General features: G+C 42.9%; 2 protein-coding genes across 9 annotated transcripts in view; one reads left to right on the top strand and one right to left on the bottom strand.

Annotated features, from left to right (window-relative positions):
• Nucleotides 1-19,185, bottom strand: part of SMIM14 (small integral membrane protein 14) — a 55,510-nt gene extending 36,325 nt beyond the window's left edge. For 2 of the 5 annotated variants that reach the window (XM_055797772.1, XM_055797771.1), the window contains exons 1-2: nt 19,073-19,185; nt 18,255-18,427 (exon numbers count right to left, since the gene is read on the bottom strand). In XM_055797772.1, the coding sequence (XP_055653747.1) occupies nt 18,255-18,427; nt 19,073-19,182 (283 nt within the window). In that variant the 5' untranslated portion in view covers nt 19,183-19,185. Of the gene's footprint in view, nt 1-4,091; nt 4,260-4,314; nt 4,511-18,254; nt 18,428-19,072 lie in introns of those variants that run through there. The other 3 variants (XM_027795008.2, XM_055797773.1, XM_005243200.4) reach the window with 3 other exon arrangements.
• A 16-nt stretch (nt 19,186-19,201) lies between these two features.
• The window catches only part of UBE2K (ubiquitin conjugating enzyme E2 K), a 43,033-nt gene continuing 38,220 nt past the window's right edge, over nt 19,202-24,014 (top strand). Inside the window, exons 1-2 of one of the 4 annotated variants that reach the window (XM_027794988.2) lie at nt 19,207-19,337; nt 20,095-20,176. In XM_027794988.2, coding sequence (XP_027650789.1) covers nt 20,115-20,176 — 62 coding nt within the window. In that variant the 5' untranslated portion in view covers nt 19,207-19,337; nt 20,095-20,114. Of the gene's footprint in view, nt 19,338-20,094; nt 20,177-24,014 lie in introns of those variants that run through there. The other 3 variants (XM_005243197.4, XM_055797770.1, XM_027794990.2) reach the window with 3 other exon arrangements.

Below are 24,014 nucleotides of genomic sequence, written 5' to 3'. Positions count from 1 at the left end.
TAATTTGCACAAGGAAAATCTATGGTACTATTTCACAAGATCAGGATTAGTTTGCAGCACACATCTCACCTTCAGCTCCACAGTTTTCCCACAGGAAAGAAGGCCTTTTTCGACTTTAGACACTTTTGTTCTACATACTAACTTGAAATTGGAAGCATCTGACAATCTCCATGGCTCAAGAGAAGTCTATGTATAAGAATATTTCCGTATTTCATGGAGCTCTCTGATAAAAGCTTTATCTAGTATTTTCAAATAGTGGTGCTTAATGACAGGTGCCATCTAATCAGTCTCACCTAGATATGAAAATGATGAGCCTCTAACAACGCTGTAACCACTTGCACTTGAATTCTTGTTAAACTAAGGCCCCTGGCACCAGGAAACTTTGTTTCACACTTGATTTAGTTCAACTATTTGAAGAGCTAACGCCCAACTTTCCTTCATATCTTCATGTAATTCCATTTGGACAGCTGTTTTTTCCCTAAACGAACTCTTTAACGTATGAAAACTGACATAAATTATTTTATCAAGTTCTCTAAAAATATTGCCTTGCTAAAAATAAAGCTGTCATGATTAACTAGCTGGAAATATACAAATATATAATGTGAATATATGAACAAAAAAGACCAAAGCTCTATTACTAGAGAGAGGACTGTATTTGAAAAGATTCAACAAATAAAGCATTGCAGCTGCTTATATCATGTAAATGTTTGGTGCTACATTTTTGTACAGCTTTTCTGTTCCTTCTGATAAAATCTTTTCTTTCCTAGGAGAGCTCAGTGCTTTGGGTCTGACATTTGTCTAGCAGTTTTATAAAGTACGAATGAAACTATATTTAGCTCCAGAAAGCCATGTTTTTTAATGCATGCAAAGCTGCAGAAGAATCAGAACTAATCTTAATGAGGAAAACTTTTATCAAGTGTAATTCTATCTGTTTCCACCCAAATGGGACTAATTTGCTCCATTATCTGTAAAAATACCAGCTAGATACTTTGACTAAAGCCTCTGAAGCGTATTTGTTCAATTAATAACCATGCACATGTACAACCACTCAATCATGCCAGAGGCTGCTCTCCAAGCATCTTCAAGTGTTTCATGAAAAGCCATATCAAGCAGCACTAAGGGACCTCCTGCTTGCCCCAGTCAATATTGTGGAGCAAGTGATAAGATGGAAAGAGGAGGATAGGACCACACTGCTCCTAAGGTCCACCAGAAGTAAGACTAAGACTAAAACTAATCCTCCTCATATCCCTGACTGTATTCCTTCATAATGAGGAGCTAAAGAGTCTTTTCTTCAAATGAGGCTCCTTGGGAACTGGGGAAGCTAGCTCAAGGTGAATCAAGGCACAGAAGCTGAAGGAGCTGTTCTGGGGAAAGACTTTTTTTTTTTTTTTTTTTTTTTTTTTAACCTGAACAAGGATTGCAAGATTTAGCTCTATGGGGTAATCTTACAAAGTTTCCTTAGCTTCCTCTGTACTTATAGAGGACTTGGGAGCACTTGGATCTTCCACCAAGTACTCAATGTCTTGCAGAATCAAGTGCCTCATTAGCAATTAGATATATCTTTATGAATTAATAAATTGTATCTATAACCTAGGAAGTTAAAATAGAAAGTGTGCTTAACATCAAGTGTAACAGCATGTATGTAAATGCATGCATGCAAAGCATGTATGTAATAGCATGTATGCAAAGCAGGCTCACAAGCTCTCTGATTTACTTCCCAAGCAGAATATGGGCAGATGACATCCATTTTTTTAAATGCATCTGTCAAAATATTTTTGTATTTGTTGTGATGAGTAATCTGATAAATGTTCAAAACATACACAGTAAGAATCTGATACTTGGTATCGCCAGGGCACAGCACACCTTCTCCATTCATACACACTTCTAAGAAGATAAAGAGGATCTTGCTGTTTTCATTGTACTGGCCCTGTGAAGACTCATGATGTTGTTAGGCTCAATTCTGCTATGATGAACTTCAGCAGAGACAAAATTTGGTCTTTAAGAATATATGTCAAGTACCTAAAATACCTAGGAGGGAAAATTCTGAAACTAAACTCTGTTTTATTACACATCTTTTATGCAAATAACAGTCACACATCACTAATTCTGAAGTCTAAATATATGAAAGTACAAATTGAGGCGTTAATAATAAAACAATTAGTCAGTTCAAAACTAACTTTCTCTAAACTCAAATACTGACCTTTTGAAAGCAGGTACAATAATTACAAAGTGATTAAAACCATAATGCATTTTGAAATTGGTTTTACGTAGACTACTTCTTTAACAAGTATATTATTCTTAGTTTTCTCTCAGAATGAGGGAAGAACATGGACTGCAGAACGTTGCCCATGTAACTGGGTCATGCACTTCGGACTTAGCAGACTTGATTATGGTTTGATTAAGGTGCTGCAAAACCGTCACAACGTGCATGGTATAAGGAATATCATAGAACCATGTCTATTGTATTTGTTTCTATAATTAGCAAAGTAACATCCAGCTAGGCTAAAATAAGATCCACCCAGAGCTACAGAATAGCTGCTACCACCACCTCAGTTCTAAAGCAGAACCTCTTGGTTTACAGTCCCGAGTGGGTCAGGGATGTCCCTGCCTGCCAGAGAAGCACATGTGACAATACTTTGTGGAATGACCAGTAACACATCCAGCATGGCTTTGCACTTGTTTAGCACCTCATACAAAATGATCTTAACTACTTAAAATACAGAAATTCATATCACTCTCGAGTTAGGCAAAAGTTGTAAATCTCCTGTTTGACAAAACAGGGCAAAAAGAACCAAAGAGGTTGGACTCGCCCATCTCAGAGGCAGAGGAAGGAACACCACTCAGGACTGAACTAACTAATGTACTGCTAACATTACAATCACTATTATTTTGCCAACTGCTTCTACTATTTAAAGCTGTGTTGTCAGTGACAGGGTCACCTTTTTAAATCAATCATCAACAACAATAACTTCATTTCTTTCATCTTGACAGGTCACAAGAATTAGATGAAATTACCAAGGATTTATTCACTCTCACTATATATAGGATGAAATCAAAAGTAAGATTTTTTTTTTATTATTTATTTTTTTTAACTTGATGTCTCCTTTTGGGAAGTAACAGAAATGAGTAAAGGTGGGTAGTAATCTAATAGCTAAGCACGTAAAGACTTCTAAGATGTAACCTACTAATGTTCACTGCAGATACGCACCTTCCCCAGTACACACACTAATAATATTAACATAATAAGCTATTAAGACCAAAAAAGTTTGATGTCCTCACCTCTAAAAACTGCAGATTGTTTTCAAGACTTATCTATATTCATAGACATAGATGTTCAGCCAGTATACAACACAAACAAACAGTCCCTACACCCAGAAATCTATAATTTAAAAGACAATTCTGAAGACTGACTAGACAAACAGGTGTTTGCCAGGAAACAAAAGTTTTTGATGCAGGTCACGTGCCACATTCTTGTAGAAGTAGTGCTTAGCTGAGGCCTCAGAACTGCTGTGGAAGGCAGCAGCTGAGCTGCAGGGCAAGACATCTGGGAAACCTGGCATGGTGACCACTGCAGAGGAATGACCATGGACAATCTCTTGTCATCTTTTAGGCCACTATACCCCTTCCCCACTATAATCTGCTACAAATCACATCTTGGAGCACACACGCGAAGAGTTCCTGGCCAGAATCCTCTCTTTAATAAATTAATGACAGCATGATGTTGTCCTTTTCCCGAGATTATCTTTCACAAGACATTGTTCAATTTCTCCCACTGTAGTTGCACACGCTTTTCAAACAGCGGGGAGCAGCCTGGGAGCACATACTCTGGGGTCAGCATGCCACTTGCAGCTTCTTTAAAGAGAGAAATCGAAATCCCTTCAGCTCAAAGTATCAGAATGAGATCCTTAAAAAAACCCCAAAACCTACCAATAAACGAGAGAAGACTGCCACTTTGCACTGAAAACCCCAACAACCCGAAAAACCCAAACCAGCCCAGCTGTGAGGACGACGAGCGGACGTTTCACTGGTTTGTAAAAAGAAAAGCGCCGCCTATTAACGAGCGGCACGGCTCGAGCTCTCCCGGTGTTTACCTTTCCGGGCACCGGGCGAAGCGCCGGGCAGCGGGGTCGCTTCCGTACTTCAACAGGCTCGAAGTTACCCCTGCAGCCCGCGCCGTGGCCACCCGCGGGCCGCCCCGCTCCGGGACGGGCGGGGGTGGCCGCGGAAACCCGCCCGGCTCTGCCTAGACGCGGCCGGCCCGCGCCCTCCCCGTCGCCGCCGCGGAGGCCCCCGGCCGCGGCTCCCCCCGCTCACCGTGCTCTGGCCGCCGTCGCGGGGCGCGGAGGGCTGCGGCGGGCCGCGCGGCGTGGGAGGCGGCGGAGCAGCGGCAGGGCAGCGGCAGGGCGGCCGGGCTGGCAGAGGCGGCCCCGCGGCTCGGCCCCGCTGCTTCGGGCCGGCTCACACGTCAGCCCGCGCCACGAGACCCGGATCTGCCGGCTCCCGGCGGCGGGGCCGGGGCGGTGCCGCGCGGCTCCCGCCCCCGCCCCCCGCGCACGCCCTGCCGCGGCCCGGCCCGGCCCTCCGCGGGGCGGCTGCCAGCCCGGCACCGGAGCCCCGCGGCTGCCTGCGCCGCGCCGCCTCAGGGCCCGCTGGCCGGGCAGGGGCGGCCGCGGCCCTCTCGGGCGCTGCGCGGGCGGGAGGATGCGCGGCCGCGGCAGCCCGGCGTGCCGGGTGGTGGCATTGCCAGCGAAGCCCCCGTAGGTCAGCGCTGAGAATACACACGGAAAGGAGCTCCCCTGGGACCTGGTGTGTGTGTGGGTCTGCCACAGCCCCCGCGGTCAGGGCTCTGCACCCCCGCCAGAAACAGGGTCGCTCACGTTGCTTGCCCACTCCCCCCCCCCACACCCCCATCATCCCCGAAGTAAGAAGGAATTCACAGCATAGTTCCTTACCTAGAAATCCAAAGCCTGTTTCCGAGCTCGTGACTCACAAGACTACTCTGCAATTAAAGCAACTCTCAAAATATGCATTTGGATGCTGTGGAATGAAGTTAGAAAGGAAAATTTCAGATCAGGCTTCTAATGTCAGCCAACTAGGTTCACCTGAGCCTAAGAAGCAAGGTGTCATGCTCCCATAGGGAAAGATGGACCGCATCCTGTCCTGGGAACAGTGATACCATGCCATAATGCCATGGGGATTACACAGGGAAGAAAATTTGTCCAATATTTCCAGGGGTGGCTTACCTCCTCCGAGCCACAGAAAACAGGGTTGATGCTGCCATTACAGTGAGACGTGAAGGTTGGATGGAAGTTACAAGTTCTCACAAGTCAGTACCTCCTCGTGGCACCAGCGCCTCATACAGTCTGCTGTGGTCCACAGACAGGGCCAAGCTTGGCTGTTCTCATCACTCTTTGCTGTTGTCACAGGGCTTTCAAGCCTCCTTTCATGGCTACAGGGTTTTTTTCTGAAAGCTTTTTTCCTAGCCTTCGGTGTCAAGCCTATGTTACTCTGCTGAGTCTCGGGTGCATTGCCAGTTGGCAGCCTTGCACATCCAGCCATTGTTGGTGTGCAGAGCCACCTCTCCCTGTAAGGCGCAGGTAGGCTAATTCTGTTCCTTCAGGGCTGGCCCTGGACATAACCATTCCACTTCCTGAGAGGCAGCAGGCAGGCTATCTTTGTCTAGCCATCCCATGCAGTCCTGTCTTGGTGAGGATCTTGCCTCTCCTGTCCCATGTTTCAGCCCTTTCTCTTGTGTTAGCACCCGCCTAAACAGTGGCAATACTGAAAAGTGAATCAATGCACTGAGACAAAGCCAGGCCATTACACAAAAAAGCTAAGCTACACAGAGCTCATGCCATCTTGCCTCCCTCAGTCCAGGGAGCAGAACCTCTGGCGAGGCACTAAGGATGGTAAAATAATATCTTTAATTTGGAGATATGAAACTACAACCCTACAATTCTTCCTGGGAGAACAGGCTTCTTGACAGCCTGTCCAGGAATTTAGAGTGCAGCAAGAATATCAGCAACATCAAGGCTTGAAGTATAGAGGGGCTGTCCCGGCCAAACACAAAGTTATCCAAAACAACGGTGTCAGAGGGTGGTCATAAGCAGAACGATCAACTGTTAACTGCATCTCCCACCTCTCCCTTGGCCATCCTCCTAAACCTTCATCAGGGAACAAGCCATTCTAGAAGCTAGCAGAGGCAGCTTCCCAACACCATTAAGCAGACTTGCCTGTCTGTGCACACAGCCATTGTTCTAGAAAATGGATCGGAGATCCTGAAATCCCCCAAACAGACACAGCTTACCACTAGTCCTGGCTCAAAGAAGATAGGAGAGCACCACAACTGGCAACCACACAGTAGTGGAGAGGAAGGTTCCTCCTGTCAAGCTGAGGCAGGAACATGAAACACTTCTGTTTTTTCTTGCCTGTGGGTAAATTCAAACAGCCTGCTGTTGCTAAAAGGATGGCAGGCATACTTGGGCCAACTATTGAAACTAAGAAGAGTCTCAGAGCGATTGATTCTTGGAGTAACTGAATTTGAACAATCCTAGAACTTGAAGGGCAAGACTAAGTGAGCTGGACAGGCAGTCTCAGATGCCTTGTCAGGAATAATATGAACCTGCAAGGAATCTGTAAAGGAGAGGCAGGAGCTCATGGGGATGATGACTGAGCAATCTACAAGAAAGCAGTATGCAATGATGGCACTTACAGCTAGACCTGTGACATCTTTCTCTCTTACTTTGAATCAGATGGACCCTTCTCAAAACTCAAAGCATCACATCTTTCTGGCTCATTTCTCACATTGCCCCTTCCAGAAACTCGCATCGTGTCTGGTAATCTCTTGAAATTGTCCCTTGATGAGGCATGCAGACAGCACTATCTGGCCAGCCAGCCAGCCCTCTGGATGAGATGCAGGCACTCACAGCAAGCAGCTCCCCCTCCCTACTCCTGTTTCTTTCCCCCATGTTGTTACTGCCAAGTTCTGCATATCTGTACATAGTTTTACACAACTGGTCTCAGTGAAAAGCTGAGCTTTTTTCCAGTATTGTATTCTGCATTATTTGTATTGCCTTATTGACAGCAAAATAGCAATTATTTTTCTGATCATTTTTCTTTGTTCAACATATATGTTTCCATTGGCATTCTTGGAAATATGGGAAGCCAATGGACCTAGTGAAGGATGGGTTTGTGAAAGGCTGATCCTTGTGGATGAAACTTCAGAGTATGAACTGTCAAGGAAAAGGGGGAGGCAATAGGATCTATAGAAAGTAGAGACCAGGAACAGGAGAAACAATGTGTAAACTTACTGCTTTCAAATCAGCAAGTACATATATATAAGCAGAAAGTAGCTAGGTATTTTGCATAAAACATTCTGCCAGAGCATTCCTCAGAATTTGGCCCTCCTGGTTCCCACGGGCAAATGAACAAGCCATAGCAGGCACTGGTTCTATCTCAGCTTCCTACTCCCAGGCTTCAGCCATCTGCTCCCTATTACACTCAAAAATTTAGTGCACGATACAGCAGCAAAACGAGATCCTACTATGGAGGCTGTTTTCAGACTCACTCTATGAAGTCTCCTTTCTGGCAGTCAAACTATGATGAAAACAGTGATGACTTAGGGTACTTTATGAACAAAGGCATGAGATGCATTCAAGATAAGCTAGTAACAAGGACAGAATAGTAAATTCCATGATTCTGGCACACTAGAAAGAATTGTGCCACCCACTGCCAAGATAAAACTATGAAAACAACTCTGCTTGAAGGGCAGAGGATGGTAATGTTCCTTCCACCAATAACCATGTACAAAAGAGGAGGGTGGGAGTTGAGCAGAACTTACTATGACATTCTTTACATCCGTCATCTGAAAGTAGTGTGGATTGGGCACTTGATAAAGCAACAGGCAGACATCACGCTCCACATCACACTGCTAGCTTTCACCTTTTCTGTCCTGATAGGCAACGGAAAAGCAGGAGTCATGTTGGTGATCTAACTTGCCAAATAACAGATGAGCTTGTTTACAGATACCCAAGAACTTTACTTTTCCCAGTCTGAAGTTCTCTTTCTGCTGATGTTATTCTCATCTTTGCTGCACACCTCATGCCACTAGGCATTGCATTGTTTTCTGGAGTGCAAGTTCTTCACCTGAAATTCAGTTTCACCAGATCTGAAAAATAACCTAGAAGTGGGGCAAATACTCTTAATGTAACTCCTTTTCTGTCTGCTCCCTCTTTTCTTGTATGCAGTCCATAATAAGTAGATAACGCTATTCCCAGAAGTACATGAATCTACTGTGAATTTTGGTACTGAAGAGCCACTTGAAAGATGGCTGCAGCTTAGTCTGAAAATGGCATCCAGGAAGTGGAAAGGAAAGATTATAAACTACCCTTGCACTAGCAAAGTAGGAGTGGCCTTTTGGCACCAACACTGGGGTTCTGGAAAGAGGGATCTAATTTTGGAAAAAGAAGCCAAGTCCTCAGAAAAGTTGCTCACAAACATTCCTAGAATTCAGCTGGGCTGGCATCTCACTAAGCATTAGAGAATTGCAAAGCATTTTGTGATAGCAGGCAGCAGCCCCGTGAATTAGCTGGCACAAAGAATATATTGTGTACTTAGGTTAATTTAACAGAAATTTAGTTATGAGATCACGGCTGAACCAAATTTATACTGCCAGATTTTCTGTCAACATACAGATACAAGCTTAATGAACGTCCAACCACAACCTAAGCTGTCAGGACTCACAGAAAAAATATGGCTCAGAAGAAAGAAAAAACACTACTGAAATGGATCTATGGAAGGCTTTTGTGCTCCTGAATCATTAACATACCAACACAGGCTTCGAGATAAATTAGCCACAGTCCAGGGGAAATGATCATAAAGGATTGCTGCAATGCTGCCAGATCACAGCTGCCCAGTGAAGTTTCCAAAACTAGGAAATGGAGGAAGGAAATCTGAAGCTGGGGGATGACAAGGACTTTTTTACACTTAACTGGAATATCGACTAGTTAGTTAGAGTAACAATGAAATGCAAGCAGGCCAACTGGGACCCTCTCAAGATCAGGCTTGCAAAAAACATTTAAAAATAGAGGATTAAGATCTGAACCACTGAATTGTTAATGATAACACTCACTGGTAAAGATATACTATCTGAACTAGGCTGAAATTTACCTGTGATATGTAGTATTAGAATAATAAGTTCTCAGTAACCACACAAGTTACAAGTTAACGAGACAAAGGGCTACTAAATTCCATTGTGATTGATAATTATGCAATCAGTGTCAGGAACATGTTTTGCAAATACTTTGGGAAATCCTGTCTAAAAATGTGGTCTAAGCAAACCGACACTGGTATAATCATAACAAATTGTTTTTTTCCTCTGGGGCAGAAACCATAATAGCAGCTGCACAATTGCGATGGCTTTCTTGCAAAGAAAAGATAAGAAACAGTGTGAACTGCTTCTTAAGCAACTGTAGTTCACAGCCATAAACTTACCAGCAGCTAACATTGCTATATTCATCTGAAAATTGCTGCCACTTGGGAAAAACACATCTCATGTCACCCTCTCTCTATGTTCAGAGCCATTACAGCATTCAGTCTCTGAACATGAGTCAGAGCCCTCAACTGTTACAGTTCTCACAGACTTGAAATAAAAATGAATCCCTCTTCACTTTTCAAGTGAACATCTAATAGAAGAAGCCATATCTAATAGACGAACCACAGGCACAAAATACAAGCCAGTATATTTGATGAATGTTAGCACAGAAGAAAATGTGAGAGAAGGAAATGAAAATAAGATCCCAAAAGAGTTTTTTGGAACACTTTACTACATCTAACTAAGAAGCAGCAAGGAGTTAAACTTTTCTGGTCAGGAACTGGGAATTACTCTGATCTGAAATGAATATGTGCAGTTTTGCAGCTGGTATTAAGCACACAGTATGTGATTGAAATTTAAAAGTAGCCAACCTTTAAAAAGCCAAGGCATTATTTACCAAGAAAAAAGAGAGAACAAAGAGAAAAGGTATTTTACTCATCACTGAGGAGGTGTATCAAAAGGCATAACTATACCAGCCAGTCCTTGGAGATCAGGATTCTATCACATAAAACGTGGCAGCATCTCTGTATGGACTACAGAGAATAAATCAAATGGTTGGAAAAGAATCTGATCTGTTATCACTCTAAGTGATACTCTGCTTTCTGTAGCACATTTAACCATGTTTTTTTAATTTTGAATCTTAGAACACCAGTATTGACAAGTGAACTAGAAGTGACTGCTTTCTCAGCTGGCCAAGATCTGTGTGTGAACATAATGCAAAGGATTTAGCTTTGTGCACATTTGCTGTTTGAGGATGTGGTATGATGCAGCTGGATGTTTGCTGCAGTATGTCAAACCTGTTGAGCAGGACCTGTAAACCCTAAAAGTGATTTAGTATAGGAAAGAAAATTAGGATTTACAGAACTTGATAACACTGTCAGGTCAGGAAAAAAAAAAAGAATTCTGTATTATTCAACTTACATTTCAAAATTTACAAATTTTGCAAAACCACTGCACATATTAAGGGAAAACATTTTGGTGTTCAAGAGTGTGAATTTACATTTTCAGTGTTTAAATGGGTTCTCGTGGTTAGCTTGTGTTAAGCTACTAAGGTCAAAATTGGACATAGATGTAGTCTCTAAAACTGGAAGTAATTACTGAAAAAAAGATGGAAAGATTTGAAGCCACTGCCATATTACAGCAGGAGTCCAACTCCTCTGTAGAGAAACTACTGAGGGAGTTAAGATTCTTCTCAGTGGACCCCAGTGACAAGGCAAGAGCACTAGGCACAAACTGAAACAACATAACATTCCAACTGAACATAAGAAAACATTTCCTTACTCTGATGGTGGTTGAGCAGTGGCAGAGGTTGCCCAGAAAGGTTGTGGTGCCTCCATCCTTAGAGACATTCAAAACCCAAATGGACATGATGCTGCTGGGCAGCCTGCCCTGGCTGATGCTGCTTTAACAATAGGGGTAGACTAGATGATCTTGAGAGGTCCCTTCCAACCTTGACTGTGCCACTCAAAACAGAACCCAGGAACAAAGCTCAGAGCACTTTCACCACAGTTTCAGTGGGAGTAAAATTGTTTGGGATGGGTGATATTAAAATACAGGGATAGTAAGACACCTAGAAATATCTGTGCAGGAAGACACTAAATATATACACTTTATTCAGTGTCAGTATCTTTTACGTCTGTTGTACGTTTGGGGAAGGGACCAACAGCGTAACAACAAAACATTCCTAGGACGAAGAGTTAGGATCTACAAAGCCCTGAGAGACAATCATACAGCATGACTGAATACCTCCCAGCATGACTAACCTCTAATTGGAGAAAGAAAGAGACAGTCTAAAATACTACCTTTTAAAAGGCAACAACTTTCAATTTACCATGTGATCTTTTTTGCACTCTGTCAGGAAGATGGGAAAGCTGTAACAGGGTATTTTATGAGATGGGTTATACTTCACTGAAACTACTATAATTGCTACCCCTCATTTGAGAAAAATGGTACAAGACAAGAAACTCCTTACCTCTAAACTAGATCTTCCACCTAAACAAAGGCATATGCTACTGCTGAAGAGAAAGACACACAGAACAGTAGGGATTTTCTAGATCCTTTTCCGTGAAACATTGTGTGCCAGAGAGAGATCCAAAGACCAGAGAAATTGCTTGCTTCTGCTGTGTTCAGGGAAACCGTACATTACTCAATACATAAACAGAACACTATTTGAGACTTGTTTGTTTAACCTGGCTTTATCCTTAATCTTCTCCTCTAGTAACTTGCCAGATCCTACGTTCTTTCTAGCCACATGGCCAAACTGGAGACAATTGGGTTAGGAAAACAGCAACATCTTGTCTTAATTTGTATTCTTGAATTGGTCCTTAATGGTTTCTATGACTACAAATGCAGTTCAATTAACTTTTTATATGACTGTGGTCTAAACAGTGACTAGTGATTTAGACTTAATGATTTAGCCCTAAATTATTATTTAACTGTAGTAAGATAAATAGAAAAGGGGCTCTTTGCCTAATACAAAATTGTTCCAGTCTCCAAAATACAGATATTTTAGGATGGTATCAACAGCCATACAGCTTGATAAATTACCCATCTGTCATGGTTGAGCTCTTTCTGGATGATGTCTGACAAATTTCACTGTTTTGTAAATTTTTATTGTAGACAGTTCCAAAAGACTTCCATCAGCTGTGGATTTGGTGCCCATCATGACAGATTATACTGTAGTTTAGCAAGATGGCCATCACTGGAAATCACTTCAAATTCTAGTTAGAAGTTTCAAAAAGCTTCAGAGTCCCAGAATTGCTAGATCAAGCAATAATAGCTGAATTCAAGAGCTCCTGGTTTCTTTTTTATTAAAAGGAATTATACTTTTTCTACCTCACAGAATTCTAAAACATCTTGTGCTTTACGAAACAGAGAGGCCATTGAAGGGATTCCTAACAATTGATGATGTAAAGTATACTGGAGTATGTTCTCTCTGTGGTTTGGATTCTAGTAGATTTCTGATTTTACTATATATATTCTTGTATTATACTGTTGTTATTCATATCTTTAATCCATATTTTCTTATAGCTGGAAAGCTTTTGAGTTGGGACCACACGTACTGTACAGCCCTATCGCCTCCAGCTTGATCCTGCATATACCCCTCTGCAGCCTGCATTGATGGCTCTATGACTCAGATTACATACATGAAGAGAAAAAGGTGTCCAGTCTCATCCTTTTCTCCCAAGAAGGCACAGCAGTGATGTAGGAAGACAGTTTGCAAATACACTCCCTGAATAAGTGTTGCCTGTCTCCTCAAAGGAAAAGGCAGGAAGCCAGGTAGAAGCATCCTGGAGACCAAATTTGATCTGCACGCTGTCAGTTGGACCACTTTGTACACAATGAGCTTTCCAGCAGTTAGGTTATCTACAGTGTCAGGAATATGAAAATATTTTAGCAATTAAAGACCACTACCAATGCTGTGAAATTAGGCTGTGACTGCATTTACTTTTCCTCTAACAGAAAGTGACTTTATTTTTATTTATTCTGGACTCCCAAATTCAGTTAACGCTTCACAACAATTTGCTGTTCCAGGTCTAATTCTAAGCTCAACTCTCCTAACGAGAAACTCTAACTTCATCCCCAAGCAATCATTCAAAAATATTACTGCCATTTTATCTTCTCTCTTACTTACTCAATGCATTTAGGTACTTCCCTGGCTGCCACTGCATTGAATAACAAATTTAAGCTTCCAGCTTCAAGGTCCTATACACTACAGTCCTGAGGACGTTTACAAAACGGAGGTTTGCTGAGCACCTGCTTGAATCTGATTTCAGCCTCTATAGTCATTTAAAATAGAAGGAGCTACTACTTAATCCTAAGGACGTGAGAAGATGATGTCCAGCTGGCCAGGAAGAGCTGTCCAGCTGCCCTTTTAAGGCAGCTCTAAGTCCCTTTTGTACCTATCCATTTGTACCTATCAATGAAAGTTGCATAGATTTGATAATGTACTGTAAGTTATTACATTAATAGATGGTGATACAAAATTCTTAAAATACTTCAAATACTTCACTCAGGGTAGAAAATGTTTCTGAGTGGAAAACAATATACCAGCAATGTAGCATGGTGACTATATGCTTTGTACTATTGGCCAAAGCCTCTCTTCCCTTTTAAGTCTAATACTCATGAAACTAATAATAATAGCCATGTTAGGTTGTGAATTCTATTTCTGTATTTCCCAGCTTACTTTCATTTTGAAAGGACCCTCGAAAAGATTGCTATCTTCTTCTTGTAACAGGAAGAAAAAAGCAGACCTTTACACCTTTTCCTTTATAAGAAATGCTTTTAGTTCCCTGTAATTAATTTTTCAGTCTGCTAATGCCAAATTTTTTCAAGGTATGTGCCTTTACATTAAGAATATTAATAAACCTGGGACCTCCTGCAGAATTACAAGAACTATCTCACAACTGAAGTTGCTTTTTGTCTTTTTGTTTTTTTTTTTTGCCTCTCATGAACCCATAAGAAAGGCCCCTAGACCCCAATGTGTATATATCACCAGTTGAAAATCGCTCCTCCACAAAGACGTGGAAGTTTAAAAAGACCAATAATTTTCCTAACAGACTTAAAGGCAGGCTTAACAGACTTAAATGGTAGGTTTTCCTACCAAAAACATCAGGTTCAGATGTAACACTAATTTAGAAGACATTGCCAGGTCAGCAAATTAATAAAAAGTCCAGGGTGTCCTGTCAATTTCTCATAAAAGCCCTTAACAAGCAAAGAAAAATAGGGTGTTATTATTAAACTACCAAAAATTTCTGCGCATGCATTGTTTAGTGAAAACTTTGCTAAATCTTGTTTAAGCCATAATTGATGTAAAATCAATAGCTGATTTGATTTCTGATCTAACTCCACTAAGATGAATTGCATCATATTAATTCAAACTAAATGACTTCAGATGACTCTGATGTAAATTTAGTTAGCAAACTTACTGCCTTTATCAGCATATATATTTAAGCTGCTAATGACATGAAAAACACGGTTTGGAAAGTGCAGACATCGTGAGCAAATACCTCCCCTCTCTCTAGCAGGAGCACCGAACAATTTCTGTTTTACTGTTTTAGGTATTTCTGCCTGCAGAACTCCTACAAGTTCTTCCTCATTACCTTTACAGGAAAGTCTGGGCAAGGCAGTAGCAGTGCCATGAACTCTTTCCAAGGCGAAGAGCTCCTCAATAGGGGGATCCGTCTCACATGAGCGAGCCCATCTGCTCTGTTCCACCCAGGAGAGGGCACTCTTACACCTGTCCACGCAACCGGACGTGGACACATATAGGAGGAACAGGAAAGTTAAGATGACATCTTAAAACTCGGTCAACTTGCACAACCAGTTAAGTTATTTTTATGATAAAGCTAATCTTCGGAATGAGTTGAGACATCCAGATGCTGCCACAACAAGAACACAATATGACAGACAATAAACGTGCAGGCTAAATTTATTCGTAGTCTCCAAAATGTGCTAAATGAGACGCAGATAAAAAAAGACAACCTCTGGCATGTAGGCCTCTCTGTTAAAAGCTGGGATGACAGAAAGAGAGCTGTAGGTGTAATTTTGGTGGAAAATGAGGGTTAAATTTTAAAATAACCTAGTTTCATGGATACTATTTATGCTGATTTTTGTTAAATAAAGCATTATTATAAATTAGTATATGAACATTTAAATGCAAAGTACACACCATCTAAAGTTAATCCTCATATGGATGCCTCATGAAATAAGTAAAATAAGAACTAAAAATATGTTACAGGTTCAACCCCTGTTTCTAAAGTGTTTGGAATCAATATACAGATCTCTTGAGACAGCTCTCCCCTCCAATAAGAAATCCTCCAGCAACAAAGAGAGAAGATCAAGCATGACATTTTTTATTTTTCTAAACTAAAGAGGCCAAGATGAGGAGGCGGGAAGTCTTGTTATGCAAGACACAAAGCAGCAAAAGAGGAACAGAATGTAGCATGCTATAAAGTTATAGTCTTGAAAATGGCATTTTCTTCTAATCGCAGGGAACAATCTCAATAATTCCAAATTCTCTCTGAGCAATTCCAATAGAAAAACATCCTATTGATATGAACAGAATAAAATTAGGAAAATATGGAAATGAGGAAAAAGATCACCAAGAATCTTAACTTGAAGAACAGCAATTTAATCATACTTGGTACCGTCATAAGCATCTTGCCGTCCCCAGGCAGTATACTTGGGGTAGGGAGGCATCCACAGTCTCAGTCAGATGAACCACGCACACAGTGACTCTATTGTAAGTACAGCGAGTCCAACATGTACAACTTGTGCATGAACAATGGCCACTTTTCCATGAAAATGTGGGGAACTTTTCCTATATATAGGTTGTAGGATAGGTAATATTTCCCATATTACATGGGAAATTATATAGTGTTTAGGATGGTTGGTTATCCTAGCGTTGGCTAGTGAATATTGGCAACCTTTCTATATTGGGAGCTTGGGCTGAGGCCTTACAGCCACTGATCTTACTTTACAGGCACTGATCCTATAAACTTTCCTCATGCAGTAATCTTACATAGTTTGAACATAATTTAAGACACCATATTTCTTGCTCTCACTTCCTGAAGTGTTTCAAAGCAATATGCCAAACACACTAAACAATGCATGAATACCCAGAATTGTATCTCCCACTCTATTAGTTATGATCAGCTCCAACAGGCAAAAATATAGACCAATTTGCAGCCAGTTTGTGAAAGCTGCTATTGAAAGAACTGTTTGGTATAAGGCTAAATTGATGATGGGATCAATGAAAGAACTATCTCCTGGAATTAGATATACTACAAAATTTTCTAATTCAGAAAGTGAGCTGACTACGTTCAACAGACTATAGTTTTATATTTTGTGGATCAATTTTTCTAAGAGTGAACAACTAAAAAGAACTTAATTCAGAGGATAGACACAGGACAATATTACAATAAAATATATTGTTTAGTCAGATGTGGAAGTTGCTGAAATCACACAGAGAGGCTAAGTTCTCATTTTTTCTAAAGATTCTATTTCACACAAAACAGAAAAAAAAACCCAAACCAAACCAAAAAAACAAACAAACCTTAAACCAAACCAAAACCCCTATTCAAAGACTGCTAGTCTATCTATGGTCCTATTCTGGCCTAAAATGCTGCAGAGTCTTCTGTAAAACAGTAAACTATAGTAAAGCATAAAACAGTATAGAAGGCATACAATGATAACCCCAGCATGCTGATTACATAAGGTACTGATTTTTATGCAGCATTTTAATCCTGGCAAAATTTGCCACTACTCTGTCCTACTCCCCCAAAAGCCTTTCTATCTGTATCTGTCTTTTACCAAAGCGAAAATTAACACAGTATATGCTGAATATGAAACAGCTGTGACGTAAGTGAAAGATGCCTATTTAAGGACAAAGGAAAGGAGTGGGGTATACTAAGGAAAGGAGATACAGTAATTTATATTAATTTGATTTGCTTTTTGCAGTAACAAACTCTGGTATTTGTAATCCAAATGAGCACATGAAAATGCATCTAGATACAAACCAAGCAAAATCATTGCCCTTTACTATGGCTGTTACTGGATGTCTACTACCTGTAACATACAAGCATATGCACAGGAACACAGGATTCTGACACTTTATAAAGGTCATTCAGAGCAAAATCTGAATATTAGTAGCTCAGCTTCTTTCTACAAGCTGTCTGAAAAAACATGAGGCATTTAACCCAGTGATTTTATGTACTACTTTTATAATTTTTGTCTATAGTGACAAATAGGAGCTCAGCACACCATAAACTTTCATCTATGAGCTCTAAGAGGCAGAGAGGAGTTATTACCCTTATTTTACAGGTGAGAGCCTAAGGCCCAGAGAAGTTACGGTCTACATCCTCAAAAGGAACTTTAGACAAATCAGTGGGACTTAGATGTCTAAATTATTATGAAGGCCCAAGATCACACTTGAATTCATTAAAAAGAAATCAGGCCTAATGCAAAATGGTCCTTCTCAAAAAGGTACTGAAAACCTCAGCTGAAAAACTGCATTATGCATTGCATTAAAAGCAAGTTTTGGTCTGAAGAAGACCTAATTCAATGAACAGATGCATGTTACAACATTTCTGCAGGAAAATGGACTTTTTCCAGTCAAACCACAGGGGAGGAGTAACCACACACAGAAAAAGGACTATATGCATCTGTACATAGTTGCCAGATTTTATTTTTTTAATCGGTTGGGCCTATACTTTCTTTACTGTGTATATAATAGTCAAAATGCTGTGTATACTGATGGAGAGAAATAAACAGCACTTGCAGATGACAGCCATATGAGAAATAGACATTTGTTAGGATGTCTATATTGTACACTGTTCTGCAGTGCACTGTTAGCAGGCACTATAAAATCTTTCTACAGACCTTAATGTCTTGAAGGCCTCTATGTTCCTGAATGAACAACGGTTGTAAATGCTCCCCTCTGAAAATCTATCTGTGCTTTTCCATACCACACTGTATTTTGTATACCTCAGGTTAGCAAGGATGGTATCCTATTTCAATTTTCTAGAGGGAGCAACATCTGTGGCTGGCCCTGTTTCTTCTGTAATAAAATCTAACAGTCTATTAGACAGGACTGACATTCACCTTTTACTCTACTTTTAAAATATTGTAGCAGAATCCATAAAAAGAAACAGTTCCTTACCCTGCCTCCTCAGGCTTGCCTGCTCCTGGGCCTGCTGGGCCTGAAGTTGCCCCCAGTCCCATGCGAGGAAGCAGCAGCGTCTCCAAAGAAGGGTGAGGGTGGGAAGAGGACAAGGAGCTGCGCCAGGACAGAGATGTGTAAAGAACTGCAGTTTTCTCTGGCGAGCATAAGGGCTGGGGGGAAAATAGATTGGAACTGTTGTATGGGCAGGTCGAGTAGATCCTCAAGACATCTGAACACCCAACACCCCCCCACCCCCCAACTATTTTTGCTCAGGGACTTCACCAGAAGACATGTCAGCTGCTCCTTGACCCAGCTGTTTCCTCAGGGACACCTCAGACTTCGCCCCAGCTACCTCGGACCCCCACCCTGACCCAGCCAGCTGCCGACCTAGCACTCCGAGGGCACTCCTTCACCCCCCTCCCCGGCCCGGTGCCTCAGGGCTCCCGCCTGCTGCGCGCTGCGGACACAGGGCCGGGCCGGGGAGGTCGGCGGGGCCGCGCTGCCCGCGGGAGCCACGAAAGCACAACCGCTTCAGCGCGGCCCCGGGGCCCGCCAGCGGCGGGGGGGAAGCGGCAGGGCTCTGCTTGCAGGCGCTTCTCTTCACGTCCTCGCCAGGCGCCCCCGAGAGCCCGCCCGGCCCGTGACACGGCCAGCAGTGGCAGGAGGCAGGCAGGTGTCTCCCGGGGCGGGCAGCGTGCGGACCGAGACCCCCGCGCCTCCTCAAGTGGTGGCAGCACCCTGCCCTCGGGGGCAGCAGAGAGGAGGAGGCGGAGAGCGCCGGCCGCCACCCCCACCGGCCAGCACTCGACCCCCACCGTCGGGGAGCACCGATGCCCGCTCCGCTCCGCACACACGCCGGCCCCTCCTGAGCGGCGGCGGCGGCAGAGCCGCCTGCCCTAGCGCGCATGCTCGGCGCGGGCGCCATTTTGGTGGGGCCGGGAGTTATCCAGCGAGAGCGGCGGCGGAGCTCGCTGGGCCCGGCTCGGAGGCGGCGGCGAGTGGGTGTCCGCTGCGGAGATGGCTAACATCGCGGTGCAGAGGATCAAGCGGGAGTTCAAGGAGGTGCTGAAGAGCGAGGAGGTCAGAGCCTCTCCCCCCTCCATGCTGCCGCCACCCTTGTGTGTGTATGTGTGTGTGTGTGTGTGTGTCTGTGGGCAGCGGGGGAAGGTGCGGGCGCCCCGCCGGCCTGTGTGGGGACCCCGCTTCCCCCTCGGCCCCACCTCCCCGCGCTGGGGGTGGGCCCGTCCCACGGCCTCGGGGAGGGGAATGGCGATTCCCGGGGAGACGGGACCCGCCAGCCGCTGGGAGGGGGGAGGAGGGGGCCGCGGAGCCCCTCCCCCAGCGGGAGCCGCCGGCGGCCCGAGGAGGGAGCGGAGCCGGCGGCCCGAGCGCAGGAAGCGCAGCGGCGGCCGGCGCGGCCCGAGGAGGGCGGGCGGGCAGGCAGGCAGGCAGGCCGGCCTCGGGCGAGGGTCCCCGCCGCCTGCGGCGGGCGGCTGTTAACCGGGATCGCGCCGCCAGGCCGGAGGCGGCGAGGCGGGGTGGGGCCTGCCGCCTCGCGCCCTCCCGCGTCCCCCCGCACGCGCGTGAGTGCCGCCGCCCGCGCGCGGCCAAGCCCACGCGCCTCCCCGCCGGGGCGAGGCTGCTCCGTGCGGGCCGGGAGGTGATGCAGCAGGGGGGCGGGAGCTCACGCCGTCCCTCTAACTCACCCCGCCGGCCAGCCGGGGCCTGAGGCTGTGGAGTATGGTTTTAATTTTTATGGTTTTTTTCTTCCAAAGGCTTGTAAGTAAATCCCTTATTTAGGGTACTTTAATGCAGAACTTCCTTTACCCCACTGCAGGCTTACTCACCTTCAGGGGGATGCTTTTAAAGCCTCACTCGTTTCAGTCATGTTACCTGTTTCCTGAACAGTATGTCCTGAGGTATGTGGGGTCAGTAAGAGCAGCTGACTGCTCTCAGGGGGGCGTTAAAGAAGTTCTGGTCAGTTTGGGGGAAAACGTTGCAGCGTTTGCAGGGTTGCATCAATACAGCTTTTGCTGTGTCTGTGTCTGAGTTGGTGGATGTCAGCCAGATAGGCTTTAATGGTTGTGTCATCATTGTTGTCCTACTTGGGATGATGTTGCAGGTTGGATGCTTGTGAAATATTAACGCGAACATGTAACTCTTAAAGCTGGACATATCCACAGAGGAAGAAAATTGAGAGGGTAATTTTTGAAAGGTACTAATGACTTAAGGAAAACACGTTTAGGGTAGGAGTAGTTGATGTGCTTTTAAACGAAGTGTGTGCTTAACAGCATTGTTGGTATGTAGCTTGAGCTAGGCCCTAGAAAAATGTAAGGGCCTTGTTTTACAGCTGCCTTCAGAGCCCAGGCTGATTTCACCAAGCTATTGCGCAGCGAATATAGGATCACATAATAGACTAAGAGAAATTTCTAGGTGGATACCTTTATACCTAGCAAATCTAGACCATGTATCCTGCATAAACAGCCGATGTTGTGGGAACACAGAAGTCTGTATCTGAAAGTGCTGTCTAAAGGCTTCAAGACCCTTTATGTAGGAAAAAAAGACACCTTAACTTAGGTAGGTTTTGGGGGAGATCCATGCTAAATTTTCTTACTCTAAAGGTTGGGTCTAGTGAGCATAGTCTTCACTATTCCTGTTTGTTTAGTCTATGCATTGAAGGGCTCAGTACAGAATGTTGGAAATACAGTTTTATGAAATAACCTTTAAACTGCCTAAAACTTCCCAGAAATAAGACCATAATACTTTTGAAACTAAAATTATGGCATTTTAAGATTGCAGTACAGAGGAGTTTGATATTTCTTTTTTCCTGCCATCAGCAAGCTATGTATAAGTGTTATAGTGATGTAACAGTATGTATAAAATTGCTGTTTACATACTACACTAACTCCTCTGTCTTGAATGTTGTCTTAAGTTGCAAAGGTTTTTTGTGAATGTTTGTACATTCAAAGGCAGTCAGACTATGGCGTCAGTATCACAGAGCATGAAAACATATGGAGTGAGATGGTGAATGGAGGTATAAGTACTGCAAATCACAGAGGAAAAAATGTTTTCTTCTGTGATTTGTGTACTAAAATGAATATGAAACCTTGTTTCTTTAAAAAAAACACCAGGCTTTTTCATGAATGGTGATGCTGAATTTGTTATTTAGGAGTTTTAAGTCCTGCTCTGAAGGCAAAGTGGCTCATATTATTTACACTTCAGTTATGCCCGAGTTGATGCTTTGAGCTACACCTGAACATGAAGAGCAGCCCCTCTGTTTCCTACAGATGCTCTATGAGCACAAATGCCTGGGGGAGGGGGCAGGCACACTTGGAAAAAGTACATAGCAAGTTTGTTCTCTGTCGTCTTCTAGTACTCGCCTTTGGTCTGAAATAGAGTGGTGGAACCAGAAATGTTTTTGAAAGGGAGCAGCTGGATGGCAATTAATTTCTTCTGCGTCTGAAGTATGTATTGGAAGCACCAAATTTCACTTCTAAATATCAGGGAAGAAATGTCCTGATTTCAGCTGGGATAGATTTCCTTTTCTTCCTAGTAGCTGGTACAATATGCTGTGTTTTGGATTTAGTGTGAGAATAATGTTGATAACACAGTGATGGTTTAGTTGTCGCTGAGCAGTGCTTACCCTAAGTTAAGGACTTTTCAGTTTCCCATGCTCTGCTGGTAAGGCGGTGCACAAGAAGCCAGGAGGGAGCAGAGCCAGGACAGCTGACCCAAATAGCCAAAGGGATACTCCATACCACAGAACATCATGCTTGGTATATAAAGTGGGGGGAGTTGGCCAGGGGCTGCCACTTGCTGCTCAGCGACTGGCTGGGCATTGTTCAGCAGGTGATGAGCAACTGTACTGTGCATCACTTGTCGGTCTTGGCGTTTTTTTGTCTCTTTTTGTTGCCTCCATTTTCATTCTTATTATTTACTTTATTTCAATTTTTAAACTGTTCTTATCTCAACCCACAGTTTTTACCTTTTCCTGATTTTCCTCCATATCCCACTGTGGGGGGACGGGTGTGTGTGTGTATGTGCGTGTGACTGTGTTGTAATTAGTTGCCAGATGAAAGTTAAGCCATGACAAGAAAGAGCTCTGAAAATTGTGTTTATCCTTGCTATGGATAAGGAGCTATGGATCCTTGCTATTCATATGGCTAAATATACTTTTCGTATTACTTAGCACTTTGTTTCCTTGACTTAAATGGCATTTCTGGGAAATCACTAAAATGTGATTTTTAGACTTATCTTGCTCCCTGCTTTACCGATAAGAGATGAGGGATTTTTGATTTTTAAAATTTTTTTTGAGCCTGGGGTTTCTTGTGTATTTTGAAAAAGCATTTAAAGTCTTTTCATACTTGAGCAAGATAATAAAGCAAGCAGAGCAAAACCACTTATTTCTAGTTTTATAAGCCCTACACATTAACTTAAGTTAGTTAGAAGAAATTGGAGTCTTGTAACTTTAGATCTCATTAATATTTGAATTAAACAGATGAAACTAACAACAATTTCTTTGTCAGGAGTGCTCTCCAAAGTATGATTTAAATAAAACTTACTGCTTTTGAGTGTAGAAAAAGTTTTAAAATTCTAAGGTGGATTGAGTACTGCATCTTTAACAAAGATGAAGTTTTTAAGTTAGTCTGGGTCGTAGCTTGACTGGTTACATATGTGTTAAGGGTACTGTACTATGCTTGTATTAAAATTCTAAAATGAGTAAGCAATACATTAAATCAGATCATACTCCAAATCCTAGTCTAGGCGAGGCATCAGTTGCTGAACTTAATCTCTTTTCTTGTTCTGTCATTTCATTAATCTGTGATCTTCTTGGTTTTATGGGCTGAAATTTTAAAGCCGCAAAACATATTTTGAACAAAAGTATGAGGCTGCGTCGTGATGGAGAAACCAATAAATAGATGGAGGGAGAATGTAATCTCACTTTTGATAAGTGGGAGAAGCATTGGAAGGTTAGCTGGTATTATTTCAGAATAGAGTTACTGGAATGCTGCAATCGATAGCCAAACTCTTACCTTATCGTTGTTTATAGTCAGCTATCTTATGAGAGGAATAATTTCTCTGGCATTTAACAATGAATAGAAGCATGTCAAAAAATCGTGTGGTCACTTAAAGACTGATACTGAAAAGTGGTTGTAGCTCATCAGGTATGTTAAACAGTGTGTGGCTTGTTTTCATATTTTGATAGAGCATCAGTGTTACACTTTAGAGAAATTATACGATGCTACCATTGGAGGATTCAATGTTTAATTTGCCATCCAATTTCTGTTATCATGTAGAAATGTAAGATGTTTTCTGGCCATTTCTAAGTCAGAGGCTAATAGATACCTTAGAGGGAAACTACTACTCTGGTACTGAAGGTAACACACTGGGAAACATAGGTTCCTCCTAGCAAGAAGAGAGATGCTGGTATCTCTACCACAAAATGTTCTTCTCTTACAAATATCAAGAGGCAGAGGTTTATTTGTATGGGTAGTAAACCCAGATAGAGCTGAGAATAAATTAAACTCAGCAGCACTTACAGAATATGAATATCTGCATGAGCAGATACCTGAAGTAGCAGTTGAAACTTGTAACTTGCTTGAACCAAAATAGCGTTCAAGTGGAGGCAGTAGGTTAATGGCATCATTTGAAGTACTTATTTCCAAGAAGGAAGTGAGTATTTTGTTTTGGAGTCTGCTATGTGTCTTTGTGATTTACAGGAGAAAGGGAGAAGGGAAAGGTAATGGTAGGCTGCCA

This window comes from Falco peregrinus, chromosome 2 (assembly GCF_023634155.1).
Source record: "Falco peregrinus isolate bFalPer1 chromosome 2, bFalPer1.pri, whole genome shotgun sequence".
NCBI lineage: Eukaryota > Metazoa > Chordata > Aves > Falconiformes > Falconidae > Falco > Falco peregrinus.
This window is presented reverse-complemented; position numbering and strand designations above follow the sequence as displayed.